This window comes from Diachasmimorpha longicaudata, chromosome 10, assembly GCF_034640455.1.
Source record: "Diachasmimorpha longicaudata isolate KC_UGA_2023 chromosome 10, iyDiaLong2, whole genome shotgun sequence".
Classification (NCBI taxonomy): Eukaryota; Metazoa; Arthropoda; class Insecta; order Hymenoptera; family Braconidae; genus Diachasmimorpha; species Diachasmimorpha longicaudata.
Window position 1 is genome coordinate 1,212,209 of NC_087234.1, and position 15,858 is coordinate 1,228,066.

Consider the following 15,858-nt stretch of genomic DNA (forward strand, 5'->3'; position numbering starts at 1 on the left):
CCTGCCAATGTCGTGATTTTTTACCTGAATTTCCGGCAAAAAATGACAATATTGTTCACTGAAATCCTGTCCTAGTTGAATCCGTAATCAGTGAAGAAATGCGACTTCTGGAATTTTAACTGAATATTTTTCTCCGTGTACTGCAATTGATCTGATTTTGCATATTTCCATACAAATATTTCAAAACAATGAAACGAGGAATATCAACAAGCAAAATGCATATGATGATTTACTGAGCAGGAATTGAATCAGAAGGAATATTACGGTTGTCATTAGTATTACGTATAGTGTCTTGTAGTATATACTAGTAGAAAAAACTGTATGAATATTCACGCTTTGCAAGAATGACAACAATTTAGTGCATATCGTGATGGTTAATATGTGACTATGTTATAGTACTAGATTACTATCTTGTTATAGCAGTAATAATATGCTATGCTATATTAATATAGTAATATAGTAACGATCATTATGATCGCTATGGCCGCTTACAAAAACAATGAAAGAGTAATTAATGTCTAAATCGAATTACTTTTATGATTCATTAACCGTATTTTAATAAGTAGAAATCATCAATTTCAATGCCAAAAACAACACAATTTTTTTTCATTCTGACTTGGAGGAAAAAAGACCTTTACTTTTTCATAAATTTCTAATAAATGCTTGTCAGCTGTGAATGTCATACATTTTAACTATGAACTAATTAACTAACACGAAGGAAAATGAAATCGTCAATTTCAGAATATGACAAAAAATATTAGAATTAGTGCAATGGAAGTAGTCATGGTAGTTATTAGTTTGATTTTATATTTATATATTTTGATTTATATCACCAAGACGGGAAGTTTATATAGCGTTCCACATTTCTTGTGACGTCAAAGGAAATCGTTGGATAGGATTTTGGATGAGGTAGGAAGGGGAACAGGATAATTCTCCATATGATTTTTGCAAGAAAAATTACTGAAAAAATGGATAGTCCAGACCGGGTTAACTTTAACTTTTTGTACAGAAGTTCTATGTTGATTTAATTGTTCCTCAGCCTCCTACATATTTTACAATCCATTGACATTAGAACATAGCAAAGTCGAAGTAGAAGATAATAATAACAAATTCTGGATCTACTAGTTTTACTAGTATTACTGGGTAACCTGATGCGATGGCGGATTCACACTGGCAAAAGGTCGTCACCAAGTTCCTCATCACCGAAGTCATCATCTCTTTTGCCCGCTGCTGTCATTGGTCTTACTGGCAGTGGGCCAACGGGATCGTTATAATTCATATCTGAAAAAAATTTTAATAGCCCACTAATTTAATCTGCAGTTACCTCAGTTTCTCAGTTTAATTAATGATTCTTCAATTGACTGCATAAAAGGAAAGAAATAGTTATTTATAAGCGAAGAAGTTGAATGCATTCTTGGTTTACGAATAGATAGAACAAATCAGTTAATCCTCTTAATCGGTTCATTCAATTCATCAAGGTAATGCATGCCCTATCCGATCAGATGAGTCCGATAAGTCTAGGATTAATAACTACGTTGAACGGAACCTTCCGGAAAAGTGGAAACGTTAGGCTTCGTTTTTATTTCAACCAATTTTCCATCGCTACAAATGATTTTTGTCTATTTACTATTTTAGGATTTAAGTGATGAGTGCAATTTGAGAGACGAAGAATGAAACTGTCGATATTTTTTTTTTGGTAGATTTTATCGAATGTTGATTGCATAGGTGTTTCGAATTTGAAATCTTACACAGAAAAAAAAATCATGGAAAAATGTGCCAACTTCGTCAAACAGTTCTCTTCTATTTATATTAATCTTTCTATTAATTTATAGGGAAATTTATTGGTATATGCAAGAGGAAATAATTTTTTTCCCTAGAAGAATGAAAAATTGACGGAAAATCACTGATTCGGAAAATATGAAAATTAGCTGTCGTACTTTGTGATCATCATCTCAACTTTTAAGTTAATTCAGTTATTAGTGATTGCATTAAAAAATCAATGAGTATCCTACCATTCTGAGACTCTGGTGTATTGTTTTCGTAACCATCCAGAATACTTAAACGATTGAATCGAGATGGCCCACCACTGAGAGATGAACGAAGCTCCCTCCGGATAGTGATTGGACTCGAACGATTGTCTGACTGTATGCTCATTCCAGATCCTCCTCGAGATGAATTACCACTGTTACTACGTCTTGAACCTGGTAATTTATTTAACACAATCAGATTACACAAATGTGAAATTATCCGCTTCATTTAAATGTTTAATATCGTTTCTCTCCTCATCATCGCGATCATCTTTGATTTTGGATGGAATTCTCTTTACAGCTATAGCAAGAGCTATAGTAAGAGGTTCCAAATAGTGTGATAAAACCAATGACAGTATCAACTAGCTATTCTTGCCTCTAAAAACATATTTTTATGTATGTAAGAATAAAATTGTTGTTATTTACCGCTTCCAGTAGTTCCAGGTCTTGCAGAACTCTGTCTCTCTTTCAATTCTTTGGATCTTTCCGCTCTTTTCAACTCTGCAACATACCCTTGGGCTTCCTTCATTCCCAGATCGCTGCATAATCGAATCAAAAACTTCAAACACTCAATATTTTCTGGAAATTTTCGATGAATAGCTTGGTACTCTTCAAGAGCTTTATGAAATTCTCCTTTTCTCCTGAGACAAGTTGCAACCAGTAACCGCCAACGGGGTTGATCGGGCGCCAGTTCTACTGCTCTCCCAAAATAAGGTAGAGCTTTTTCAGCGACCTTGGAGAAACAAAGTTACAGATAGTTAAGGAGGAGGGGAATATTCACAAAAAGCTAGTCAATTTTATGAAATTTTTTTTCCCTGTGTTATTGACGGGGAACTGCTAATGGGACTTGCGAGATTAGAAGAAGGTAGTTTGGAACCATGGTTCCTAACTACCTTTCACAGAAGATAGTATACACAAGACGTATATATATATAGATATACGATATAGGGCATGCTCATACAACAAAGAAAATATGGTAGTCAAGTCCATGGTATACAGAGTGAACTAGTTTTCTGCTTAAAATTACTGAAATTCCGAAGTTTGTAGAACTTAAATGAGGGAGTCATGTCCACCTGTAGCATCACCACTTGATAAGTACATTGATACAAATCCTTCATTTCCCTTCTTAGGGTAAAAATTCTAGTTTTTGTATTTTTGTCGACACAGAGACAGATCATGAGAATTGGGCATTCTACTGACCGGAATAAAACATTGTACACCAAATGAAGAAAATAAAAAATTTTGATTCATAATTTGACTATTACTCACTTGCATTCCGATGTAATAAGACCCAAGCCATTCAATGACGTCGAAATTCGCTGGATAAAACCGATACGACTGCAAAACACAATTAGCTTGTTAATAAATATCAATATTTAGACGGTAAAAAATAATAAATTACGCAGAGCGCGTTTTGTCAAGGCTCGATGTAAAAAATGAAGGAACTTCATTAGATTTTGGTGTGTTGAACTACTATTTTTAGTCATTACATCTCGCTATATTACTATTTAATCAAATTTGATATGTAATTTTGTAAAAAAAGGCCAACTGAAGGGAAGATTTCCGTTCCAGTCACTACAACATTAAACATTACTTAAGTAAGCATACAAAATTTGCAATATTTTTTCCTGCACATAAAGAATTATAACATAGAGCAAACAATTCATAGTTCTATTTTATTATACTAACGTCATGGTAATGTTGGAAGGCCAGCTGTCTATCTCCTAAATTATCGTACATTTCTCCCAATTTTCGAAGCACCCCGGGGTCAGACGGCATTATAGTCAATAATTGATTGTACCTGTTGCATGACCAAGCAAAATTATAGAAATGACTCTTTTCTTCCTGTTACACTTAACTATTGGATAATACCATTCTGCAACTTGATCCAGGTCTTTTATCAGCTCATACAAGCGGCCGATTTGATATACCGTTTGTGGGTCATATCGTACGATATTTCGCAGTTTCCAGAAACATTCGAGAGCTTCTTCGTACCATCCTTGTCGTTTGTAAACCAGTCCTAATTGAAAATACATAAAACACTTCGGTTAAGGTCAAAAAACTTATCAACTTTCCAATATATCGAGTAGATCATTACTTTGTCCGTGAAAAATAACATGAAATTCCATCACAACTTCATGGCGAATAGTAAAATTCAATACTTGTTCGATTTTGTTATTTTTACCTAAATTATAAAGTGCTTGCACATGACTCGCGTCACTGTCAAGAGCGCAAAGTAATAATTCTCGGGCTCTTTCCAACTCATTCCTCCTAATTGCGACAGCAGCTAGATTAACGTACGCCGCTGCATTGTAACTGTCAACTTTTCTCGCTGCCTCTGCATATTTTTCCGCCTGTTCATAGTCTCCTTGCTAAAATTAACAAAGAAAGAAGATCGTGAAATTTTGAAATAATTGTAAATTTTGGAAAAAAGTAGCACGAGGAGAGCTCAATAGAAATATTTACGAATTCTCTATAAAACTATTGACTTTCCTGCTCAGGGTGGGAAGTGCTTTCTTTCCTCCATCTCGTCAGGGAGAAAAGTATTATAACTAAAGTAAGTAACTGTTCAGTGAATTAGAACTTCCTGTATCGAATTTTTAATAAAAAGATATTACCAGAAAACTAATGAATGATAGCATGGTAGATGCTGAACTGTTGGCCTTCGAGTCACGATTTTCGAACATTTTCAGCGTATCGATTGCCAATCCGGTTTCTCGATTGTACAGAAATACCATTGCTTTGTTTATCTCCAGATCTGCAGCCAGAGAACTGTATGCTGAGGATTTCATTGTGTCTACGCACCTGGAAACAATTTTTTATCAATAACACTGAAAAACAGTTTTTTTTTCAAGAACTGATTTTTCTTTCTGTGAGTGGATTATACTTACCAGGCAAATCCTGCAGCCAAAGTGTCCTCAATGACAGGAGCAATAAGTTTGGCAGCTGTTAAAATGGTTTTTTCTGCGTCGAACTGCATTGTCGTTTCCAATTTTGATAATTCATCGTTTCTAATCACTTCATTCAAAATGTTTGCAGCAACATCATCCTAAAAAACCACAGGGGACATTCATAATTGTTCTACGAAACAGTAGTTTATACGAATTTCCTACGAGCGCACGAGCACATACGAAGTTTTTCGTCTACAAATATATGGAAACAAACCAGAAAAACTGATACTCCACATTGCATTGGAATCGTAAAAGTTTTGAACAAATTTGTAACAAAAATCTACGAAAATCTGTAGCAATTTTGGTAGAAAATCTTCCGATAAAAATTCTAATTAATGTCAGTTAAAATTATATTTGTTTTCTCAACCGACATTCTGTCAGATATTTGATACCTAAATAAATAAATTTTCATTCTCCTGTTTCAATTATCTCCTTGAATTTTTTTTTTATTTAAATTATTGGGCACAGATTTTCTAAGATCTCCCTATCATATTTTCCCGTGTTTTGCATAACACTATTCGGGAGATAAAAATTCAACAATTTCTACCCATTCATTCTTGTAGAAAAAGCTCCAATATAATAATCGTATGTAAAAATCGAGCTCTATTGTGTTTTCTATGAAATTTCTTACAGCATCAGCTCAAGAAAGTAGAATAGAATGTTAATAAAATTCTCCAGGGAATTCTCAAAAAGCTTACTTTCCGCCCTAGTGTAAAAAATTGGTTCCAAAACTGGAAAGTCTTGATTTTCCATCCAGGAGGTGACTTCCCGAGGAAATGGTTTGGGTGGAAAGTCATTCCGGCAGCAAATCAAGACTTTCCACACCTGGGGACAACTGTCCGCCGAGGGAGATGGCATGTGAGCACTTGTCTCTTACTGACAAGGGAGCAAACTACGAATTTTCCATATAGATGTTTAGAAAAATACTGACATATTCCTACAAAAATAAGTTTAAAAAATGATGCTTACAGTGGTGATGGTGTATTTATCTTCTTGATCAATATTCAACTGTACTTCCAGCAATTCCAGAAATCCTCGTTTCATCTTATCCCGATGACTCAATGCAAAATGACACAAAATTGCATGTAATCCAGCTTTGAATTCCGATTTCTCTTTCATGACCCATTCAAAACTATTCACAGCTTCTTCAAGTCTTCCCATTCGCACCAATACCATTCCAATATTATGTGTGATTTTAATCCTCAAATCTTTTTGAGCAGTCGGAGCCTGATCAAACGCCATTCTATACATTTTAATAGCTTGCGACAGCTGTCCAATTTTTACATATATATTACCCACATTTACTTTAAGTCGTGCACTGTGACTGAACATTCGATTTCTAGTGATTGCTTGATAAGTGGCAATGGCTTCTGTGTACATCTCATTATTAGTATATTGGGTTGCTAAATTGAATAAAACTGCTAGGGTCAAGTCGACATTGTGGCTGTCACTGAGACCAGCCTGTTCCTGAAGACGAATTAAGACTCTTTCTCTGGATGAAGCTTCTCTGGCCCGTTCTAATGCCACTCTCATGTTTTCACCGAGTGCTGCTTCCACAGAGCTTTCAATCAAATCCATTATTTTACGCTCAGCTGATTTTATTTTCTCTTCGGGAGTATCTTCTTTCCCCGATTCCAGGGGAGGCGCTGGACCCCTGGAAGTGTTCCCCATATTCAGAGGATCGAATGTCACTTGACGAGAACGCGTGTAACCTACGCCCCGCACTGCTGTCATAGGACGAGGTCCTGTTGGCGGACGACTTATTAAACCAGTTCCAGTGCGATGAAACTGTGAAAATTAAAATTTATTATTATGGTAGGGATTTAAATGTATAGCCAACTAGGACATTCCATCCTGGATATTCCATTTTTGAATAATTCCTTGGATTTTTATCCAGGATTTTGAAATTCAAAGGTAAAATTTTGGAATTGTCATGTTGAATAAAATGAGAAGTCACTCTCGGAAGATATTATTTCATTATAAAAGGATAAACTGTCTCGGGATGAAAGGGGAGGATGAAATGTCCAGGATAAACTGTTCCAGGATGAATCGTCTTGCCTTCGAAATTTTTCGGAATTCCTTCTAAAAATTCTTTAGATACTTTCAATGATTCTCTACACTTCCTTTCTTCGGTTGCCTTTCCAGAGACGACTTGTATTTCCATGAACTTTTAATAAATTTGTATAATTTTGACATTAGAATATTTGAGATTTCTCTAGGAAACTCCGAAAATTTCCAAAAAATTACAATTTGCTGGAAACAATCTCTATCTAAATTATTTAAATCAGAAAATTAAATTGAAAACTGAATAATCGGAATCAAATTTATTACATACATAAAAGAAATTTGACATTTACAAAATATATAATAGTTTCCATGTATTCAAATTTCTTAAAAATACTTTAAAGTCAACCGAAGTGTAATCAATGAATTCGAAATACATGCCACATCATCACTTAATAGTAGAATATGAATAAATTGTTCATCTTACCCCCGAAGATGTTCCCAGTCTCATTGCTGTTCCAGGTATTTTCGGGGTCATCTTGACAATAAAAACAAAGTGATAATACATCATTTCAACGAGTGAGAACTCGTAATTTCAAATAATTGGTGGTTAAACTGACAATATTTTTTCGGTAGTTACTCATCTGAACAGCCTCTTGGAACACACTATCCTCGTCCAAATCCTTAGTATTATATATCGAAGGATAATCATTGTATCCTCCGTACAAATCGTCGTCAATGCCAGATTGTCTGCTGATCATGATTTCTACGCGGCCAATCACACACCAAGTGACAACAAACAAACAGAATAAACAATTTTTGTTCTTTTCACAATGCGTTTTCCACTGTTCATAGAAAAATGAAAAACAGACTAAATGAAAGTATCACCGGACAGTGGTAAATAGCATCCATATTGTGATTGTTTTGTATATTTATTATGATCCTCGTAACCATAACAACTGAATGTTTTTTTCTGAAGCTGCTCTGCCGGTCAGTAGAGGGACCCCCACCCAGCTAGTTCTATTTGATTGGTTTCCATGGTAATGAATTACCCAACAATGCCTCAAGAACATTAACGTAACTATAGAAAAAGTCGTTCTTTTGTCGGAATATTTTTAATTATTCTCAGTTTTTTTAATTGTCCAAAGTACTGGAACCCAAAAGTTAGATTATGTACACTATCGGTGTTTTCCATTGTATTTACCTTTTTGGTTTTGAAAATTATACTTTTTTACTCCTTAAATTGCAGAATTTCAAGCGATTGATATCTCGTCGATGTCCTGACCAGCAGCATCTGCAAATATCCTCGCAGTTGATCATTTCAACGCAATCTCGTCAAGTTTCCCAATAATTTCCAAGGCACCTGGCACAGGGGGTCTATCCTCACTCTATCCTAGTCACATATTGGGTTGTTCTCAGTTATAAAACTTGAAAATGGAGAACCACCGAGTAAAAACTGGCGTTCGACCTCCTGAACGCAGCGCCAATCATCGCAGTCAGGACAACGATGACCCGAATCGTCCCTCCTCTGAACGACTACCAACAGGAAGACCTCAGACACGTGTTGAGCGTCCGGTATCCCGGAGAGGAGCCCAGAATGAACCATCACATGAGTCAAGTATCTATCGAGCTCCAACTCCGGGCAAAAGTTCCATGAGACCTCCATCAGCTTCAGTATACTCTGTTCGTGGAAGTACTGCAAGTGGACGATTAAATACACTGACATCATCCACAGGGATGACCAGGTTATACACTGGGGTTCCACCCACAGCTCATGCCAATTCTGGAATGATGGAGAGGCCAGTCACCCAGCATGGAATTGCAGCCATTAGGCCTGGAACAACTCGAGGGTTAACAAGGTGGGATATTCAATTTATCATTAATTTTGAAAAAGTCTAATATAGATGTTAGCAATGTATTTTTGACCAAATGAGCTTTTGCTAAAATCTATCCAATTACACGTCTTGTAATGACCATTTTATCAAGATTTTGAATGGCTGTATTGGAGTTTACATTTCAAATTCTTTATCAAAAATTAATTGGCAGTTGGATTAAATAGGTCTTTGGACGATTTGCATTTCTTCTATTCTCCTGTTTCCACTTGAGATTGGAAAACATTTTTGTGGGTGAAGGTTCTGGGAGGTTTGGGGTGTGATGTGTGTCCTCTGTTTTCTTGTGTCTAAACAGAGGTGCACGAATGGGAGCATTGTTAATGTGAGTGATGAGGCCCAAGGTGTTGTGGCCCTTTAGTCTCCTTAGTTAGTCCCTCTTGTTGTGCCTTTCGAACGAATAAAATGAAAAAAAATAAACTAACATTTACACGTTTGAATTATTATAAGTATTCTATTTCTAATAGACTGAATACCCTTTCAGTAGCAAAGTGGTAAAACGAGATAACTCACTTTTGACTATCGATCAGTGTTGAATAAATATCTTGGAATCTTTTTTGTCACGTAAAGTGACTGCTACAACAAACGTAAGGACACATAACCGCTCACCCTCTTAAATTCGTAAATATTGTTAAACAACTTGATCAAAAAATAAGTCAACTAATCTCGTTTTGCCTGAGTAGTGTGTTTCTGACTTACTCAAATTAACAGTTTTATTCTGTTGTTCCCCAGGCAAATTCAGGATAAAAGATATTACGAGAGTCTCGTGCAGATAAAAATCCGTGAACTGTCTCAAGAAATATCCACCATAACCCGGGAGATTGACTCTCAAAACAAGGAGCGAGCGACTTTTCTACACTACGATGACAGAGCAAAGAACTTGGCCAGTGAATTAACAGAATTGCAGGGACAACTCGCCGATTACAATATCGTCATCGACAAAGTAGCTTCAAACCTGGATAAAGAGTCAATGGAACAAGAAGCAGCCGATCTTCGTGCGTTGAATGACAAAGCAACTGAAGAAATTGAGGTACTTTTCGAACAACGACGATCAAAAGAACGACAGCTGAGGCAAATGGAAGAAAAAATTCAATCAGAAGAGCAAAAAGAGGACAGAATTGTTGAGGAAATGAGTTTGGATGTTCGTAATAAATACGAAAATTTTAAAAGTATGAGAAACGAATTGGAGGATGAGGTATCTCAAATGCAGAAAAATATCGATCTCCTTTCAACCGAAAAACAAAGTCTACAAGAGCAGATAGCTCTGTCTCAGGTTAAACAAGAAGCTGTAAAGCTTCGGGTGAAAATTTCTGACGTTGAAGAGAAACGTCGCCGATTGCAGGAGGAGCAGAAGAACAAATTGTCACCGGAAGAGGAACGAGAAAAATTATTGACAAAAGTTAAACAGGATAATATGGATATAGCAGCTGCTGAGAAAAGGATAAACGAAGCGAAGAAACAGATTAATCAGATTGAGCATGAGATGGAGCAGTTGGAGATGGACATAGAGGAAAATCATTCAGAGAAACAAGTAAAGTATAATGAATTACGAAAAAGGGAAGAGGCTATCGAACAGTTTATGCCCACATTCGAGCAAAATAAAGCTGACGAGATTAATAAAATAGCCAATACCGAAGTGGAGATCGTTGAAAAATTGAAGAGATTAGCTTATGCTGTGGATAATGAGTCGGGACAATTTGGAATGGACGAAATGACGCTCTTGGATATCTGTTCAAATGAGGAAAATGAGGATCAAAGTTTTGACAGTCTTTGCAAACAGCATTTGAAATTGCAACAGGCTGGGAAAAAAATGCAAGCTTTAGAGGAGAAATTGAAAGCTGAATTAGTGAAATTAGTTGACAGAATTAAAATTAATGAAACTGAACTCATTGTCCTGGAGGATTTAGATGGGCTTAAAACACGATCTCAAATGCAATATGAAGCATTAGAGACTCGAAAAGAAGAGCTGAAGAAACAACTACCACATGTGGAAACGGAGTTAAGTTCAGTGAGAAAAGAACATCAAATTTTAAAACGAGAGTTAGATATGAATGATATTTATATACAAATAAGTGCGTTGGAGGAAAAACATGAAAAATTAAAGAACGGCAATGAGAATTTAAAAAATTTTATTGATAAAGGTAACAACAGGGTAGATTATTTATCTTTGAGAGAAAAAGCTCTTTCATTGACTAAAATTTACAATGAGTTTCTTTCGAGGAACCCTAAGTCCGTCTATTAATTCATAAAGTGATTGTATTAATTTTAATTTATGTGTAGTGGGTTTGTTAGCAATGAGTTTTGCTTGCAATTGGAATTGGTCTGCTCTTTTAATGTATTAAAAAGGATGAAAAAAAGTTGTTCAATTTTAAATTCATTAGATAATGAATGAATTTCAATTTTAACAACTGACTTAGTGTTGTTCGCATTTGTTAATTAGATAGTTTAACTGAATATGAGAGAAAATTAATTAATAAAAACTTTCTCGACACTTCTATGTTTTTCAGTTGATCAATATATTTTAATAAAACTTCACCCTTCCCTTAGATTTCTTGTTAAAGCAGCTCTACTATCAATTGGGTATTTTACTAATTGCTAAATTTGACGAATCAACTGCATTGGTAAAATTAAAAAAAAATCGTACATAATGAGTATTATCTAAATTAACTTTTAGAAAGTATTGACATTTTTTTGAACATTTCCTTCTCATAAACAAATAACAGAACTTGTTGTCGCAGTTCATGATCAGGAACTCATCCACTCATAACAGAATGATCGAAAACTGTCTCAAGGACTGAATTTCTTAAAATTCTGATTTTAATTGTTTGTTGCTAACTAAATTGCTTAATGTCTAACTAAAACAAAGATACTGATAATTTTTAATAAATATGCAGAGTGCAACTTCAAGTCGAATAGACAGCCGACAGGAGATTACTTTTCGTAAAATTAACCCTCAGTTTTTACCCATATGTACGGAGCTTCAAACATTTCCTTAATTTCTCATTTATTTATGACTGAATAATTAAAAATCCAATAAAAGTAGGGACCTCTGTGTGCCACGGGTGGAACCCTCATGCCCGCAGTGTGTTACATTCCAATCTGATTCGCGGGTATTCCTAGTGGAGGATCCGTTACCCATGACGTGCCACCACTCTGCTTCACAAATGCGGGGAATTTTGAGTTGAAATAAATAAACACAAACACCAATTTTACATTAATCCACTTTTGTCATTTATAATTCCGTCTGAACTTGATATATCACAATAACGACTTAAGATTCTACAAAATGTTTAAATTGTTCCGAACAAGTTGTGTTCGCTTAAAGAATGGATCTCACTTTTGTCTTATCCTAAAAATTCGTCTGTGCCGAAGATGGTAGGGTTCATCCCACATGAGGGAGTCGAGGGATGGGTCTAAAATAGGTACAGCTGTACCTATTATACAGCTCCCCCTATCCCTATTATACAGCAGCTGTACCTATTTTAGACCCATCCGTCTAAAATAGGTACAGCCGCAAAGAATGGTACAGGAAGTGGCGGCCATTTTCCCCAGAAGTTTCGGGGGTAGGGCCATCTAGAATCACTGTAGGGAACTGAAAAAAAGAATTTCTTTACCTGTTGTGAAAATTACCGATCGGAGAAAAGAATGCGAATGTCCTCTATCATAATTTTATTGTAACACATAATTTTTATGTTTTATAGATGGCGATAGTAATCCAATAATCATCTTTCAACGTTCTGTCAAGGGATGCTCAACCTAAAATACTAACGAGAATATGCATGGAAGCTATATGCCCCGTTTTTTTCAAATAATTAATTAATTGTTAATGAATTAATTTATTGTATCGATGATGGTTATTCGCTCTTTGAACTTAATCAGATATTTTTTTCGCAGTGCTCTATAATATTTCTTATTGTTACGGTTAATTATATATAATGGGGAACTTGCATGATTTTTTTTTATTTTTTTTTTACATAGTTAATGGTCCTAATAATAGATTTTTCATGAAAAATCATTTAAAAAATCGTTTAACAATTAATTATCGATTGTTCAGAAAGTGAAATTTTCAAATGCTCCAAAAGTTGTCATGACGTCATCAGGCGGGTCCTATACTTCCGCATGTGGCGCCATCTACCGGATCATAGATTCCTACCGTCGGTATATCAAATTTACCTAACCTTAATTGATTAAACCTATTTAAACTGATTTAACCTTAACTGATTAAAACACTCACAAATACTCCAAAATGTCAAATGACAGTAAAAAAGTTAAAAAACAACCATACAAATATTGTTTTGTACCATCGTGTGCGAACTCAACTGTGTCAACCCCGAATAAAGTGTTTATAACAGTTCCTGCGTGCAAAAATATTCGATAATTGTGGTCTGAAGCCGCAGGTTATTCTCACCCATTACTGGGCAGAAGTGACATTTAACAATATAACCTCTACTGTATGTTGACACCGGCTGACGTTTAGAAAAATATCAGTGCTGTCATCTAGCGGCTGCAATAAGAACCCGGAGTCACCGCCTGATGACGTCACGAGCGTTAAACCATGGTTCAAAATTATGCAATTTTCGATTGATTGTTAAAAAAAAACTGCAATGTGTTAGAATGCATTTTTCATTGGAGAGTATTCCATAGGCGTCAAACTATTTATTAATACATTTATTTCTCAAATCTGGGCCGCATGCAAGTTCCCCATTGGACCAACCTAAATTACCGGTGATGGAATTTAAAATTTAACAAAATAATAAATAAATAGTTGTTCATTCGATTATATATAATTAACCGTAACAATAAGAAATATTATAGAGCCCTGCGAAAAAAATATCTGATTAAGTTCAAAGAGTGAATAACCATCATCGATACAATAAATTAATTCATTAACAATTAATTAATTATTTGAAAAAAACGGGGCATGTAGCTTCCATGCACATTCTCGTTAGTATTTTAGGTTGAGCATCCCTTGACAGAACGTTGAAAGATGATGGGGGGGCTCCGTTCGTACTTGCACAACTCTAAAAATGAACAACTGAACAGAAAATTTTCAAACTGTGAGAGCACCACTGTGCAGGGATTCAACTGTTGAGACAAAAATGTGGTTGTACATGTGGACCCAGCGCCACATGTACAGCTTAGCTTTTTGTCTCGACAGTTGAATCCCTGCACAGTGGTGCTCTCACAGTTTGAAAATTTTCTGTTCAGTTGTTCATTTTTAGAGTTGTGCAAGTACGAACGGAGCCCCCCCAAGATGATTATTGGATTACTATCGCCATCTATAAAACATAAAAATTTTGTGTTACAACAAAATTATGATAGAGGACATTCGCATTCCTTTCTCCGATCGGTAATTTTCACAACAGGTAAAGAAATTCTCTTTTTTAGTTCCCTACAGTGATTCTAGATGGCCCTACCCCCGAAACTTCTGGGGAAAATGGCCGCCACTTCCTGTACCATTCTTTGCGGCTGTACCTATTTTAGACCCATCCTTTTAGACCCATCCGCTCATAACGCACTCGGCCACACACTTTAATTAATTAATAGACCATAAATAATGATTGATAGACTAATGATAATGGACTATATATCGCCTACAAACGATTCTAAAACTATTGACAAGGTTTATTTTGACCTTCAATTGAAAAATAAAAAATGGGGTGCTAACTTTCTCATCAAAATGTATTTAATTATTAAAAGAATAAATAGCGATTATCTAAGCACACTAATTAACTAACAACGCTCTACAATGCATCTTTAAATGACCTGAATCGAAAATGTAATGTATTTTTAATTATGTGGTGTTAACTACCTGGCGCCATCGTTTCACTCAAAGAGGATTAACTAAAGTAGGGGCTCAGTTCTGGGGGTTTAGGGTAACCCCAGCGGCCCAGCGACATTGTAGTACCTGATCCTGATCCCAGACGAGGCAGGGGACGACATGTAATACTGGGGTGTCTGCCCCTCAGCCGACTCCACAATTTCTCAGTAGTTCTTTTTCTAATGAAATTAGGTAACACTAGAATGAGCAGAAAGGAGGATATGAGGATGTTTCATTTAAAATTAATGAGATTGGAAAGGTGTCATTCCAAACCCAATTACCGGATTTGATTTTACCATTTTCAACTAGTCCCTCGTTCCTAGAGGAATTGTTGAATCGGCTGATGGGCAGATTCCCCAGGATTGTGTGTGGCGCCCTGCCTCTCCTGTGGTGAGGTACTACGATTCCGCTGGGGTCACTCAAACCCCCAGAACGGAGCCTCTACTTTAGTCATTTCTCTTTGGTTTCCCTTTCCCTTCAGCCCGACGACATCTTTTTTTAACCCCTCCCTGAAAGCCGGCGCGGGAACACAAATTTGAGTTGTAACTCTGAAGCAAAGTTCAATTTTTTAACAATTAGGGTGGTGATGTCCATTACAACAATGGGCTTCAACATTGTTGGAAGGGTCATGTTCGATCTCTTCTCATTTTTTAATTTTTTTTCAAATTCCGGAGATAATATTAACATGAAACCAATATTTCTAAGGTTTATTATTACTCAATGGCTTACGACATTTCATGCAAGAATTTCCCTACTTTCTCAGTAAACTTCTGCAAAAATTTGGCCAAAAATTTATAAAAACAAACTGTGACACTGGTTTGACAATTGTGACAACGACAGAAATTTAGAAAAAAATTATCAGAAACTCCTTAGTAATTTCGAATTGAAAAATACATTTTTCAATTAATCAAATAACTGCCAATCTTCGCTGTTAAATTATTGACCACCAAAAACATTCACATTCTGTATATTTACAATATTGATTGAATTTTTGATAGTTATAATAAATAAAAATGTATCACTAATGTTACTAATTGACAATTTAAAAATTCAACAATACCTTTCTACAGGGCAAAAAATATCAAGTTCGTTTCCAACCCCAACCGGAGAATTTGAAATTTCCCGCATTAAATCCTTGGTGCGTGGCGAGTGAACCCCGTGGCGCG

General features: G+C 35.7%; 2 protein-coding genes across 2 annotated transcripts; one reads left to right on the plus strand and one right to left on the minus strand.

The window, feature by feature from the left end:
• Positions 1-1,008: 1,008 nt before the first annotated feature.
• Positions 1,009-8,318, minus strand: LOC135167018 (intraflagellar transport protein 88 homolog). Its single transcript, XM_064129854.1, has 13 exons — positions 8,187-8,318; positions 7,603-7,748; positions 7,470-7,520; positions 5,948-6,766; positions 4,919-5,076; positions 4,646-4,832; positions 4,213-4,399; positions 3,900-4,047; positions 3,717-3,828; positions 3,297-3,365; positions 2,454-2,760; positions 2,013-2,201; positions 1,009-1,281 (listed from the first exon to the last, which is right to left on the minus strand). Exons 2-13 carry the CDS (start codon positions 7,741-7,743, stop codon positions 1,166-1,168), a joined length of 2,484 nt encoding a protein of 827 aa, XP_063985924.1. The 5' UTR covers positions 7,744-7,748; positions 8,187-8,318; the 3' UTR covers positions 1,009-1,165.
• Positions 8,319-8,416: 98 nt separating this feature from the next.
• On the plus strand, positions 8,417-11,321 carry LOC135167019 (intraflagellar transport protein 74 homolog). The gene is made up of 2 exons (XM_064129855.1): positions 8,417-8,841; positions 9,604-11,321. Exons 1-2 carry the CDS (start codon positions 8,417-8,419, stop codon positions 11,111-11,113), a joined length of 1,935 nt encoding a protein of 644 aa, XP_063985925.1. The 3' UTR covers positions 11,114-11,321.
• The last annotated feature ends 4,537 nt before the right edge of the window (positions 11,322-15,858 follow it).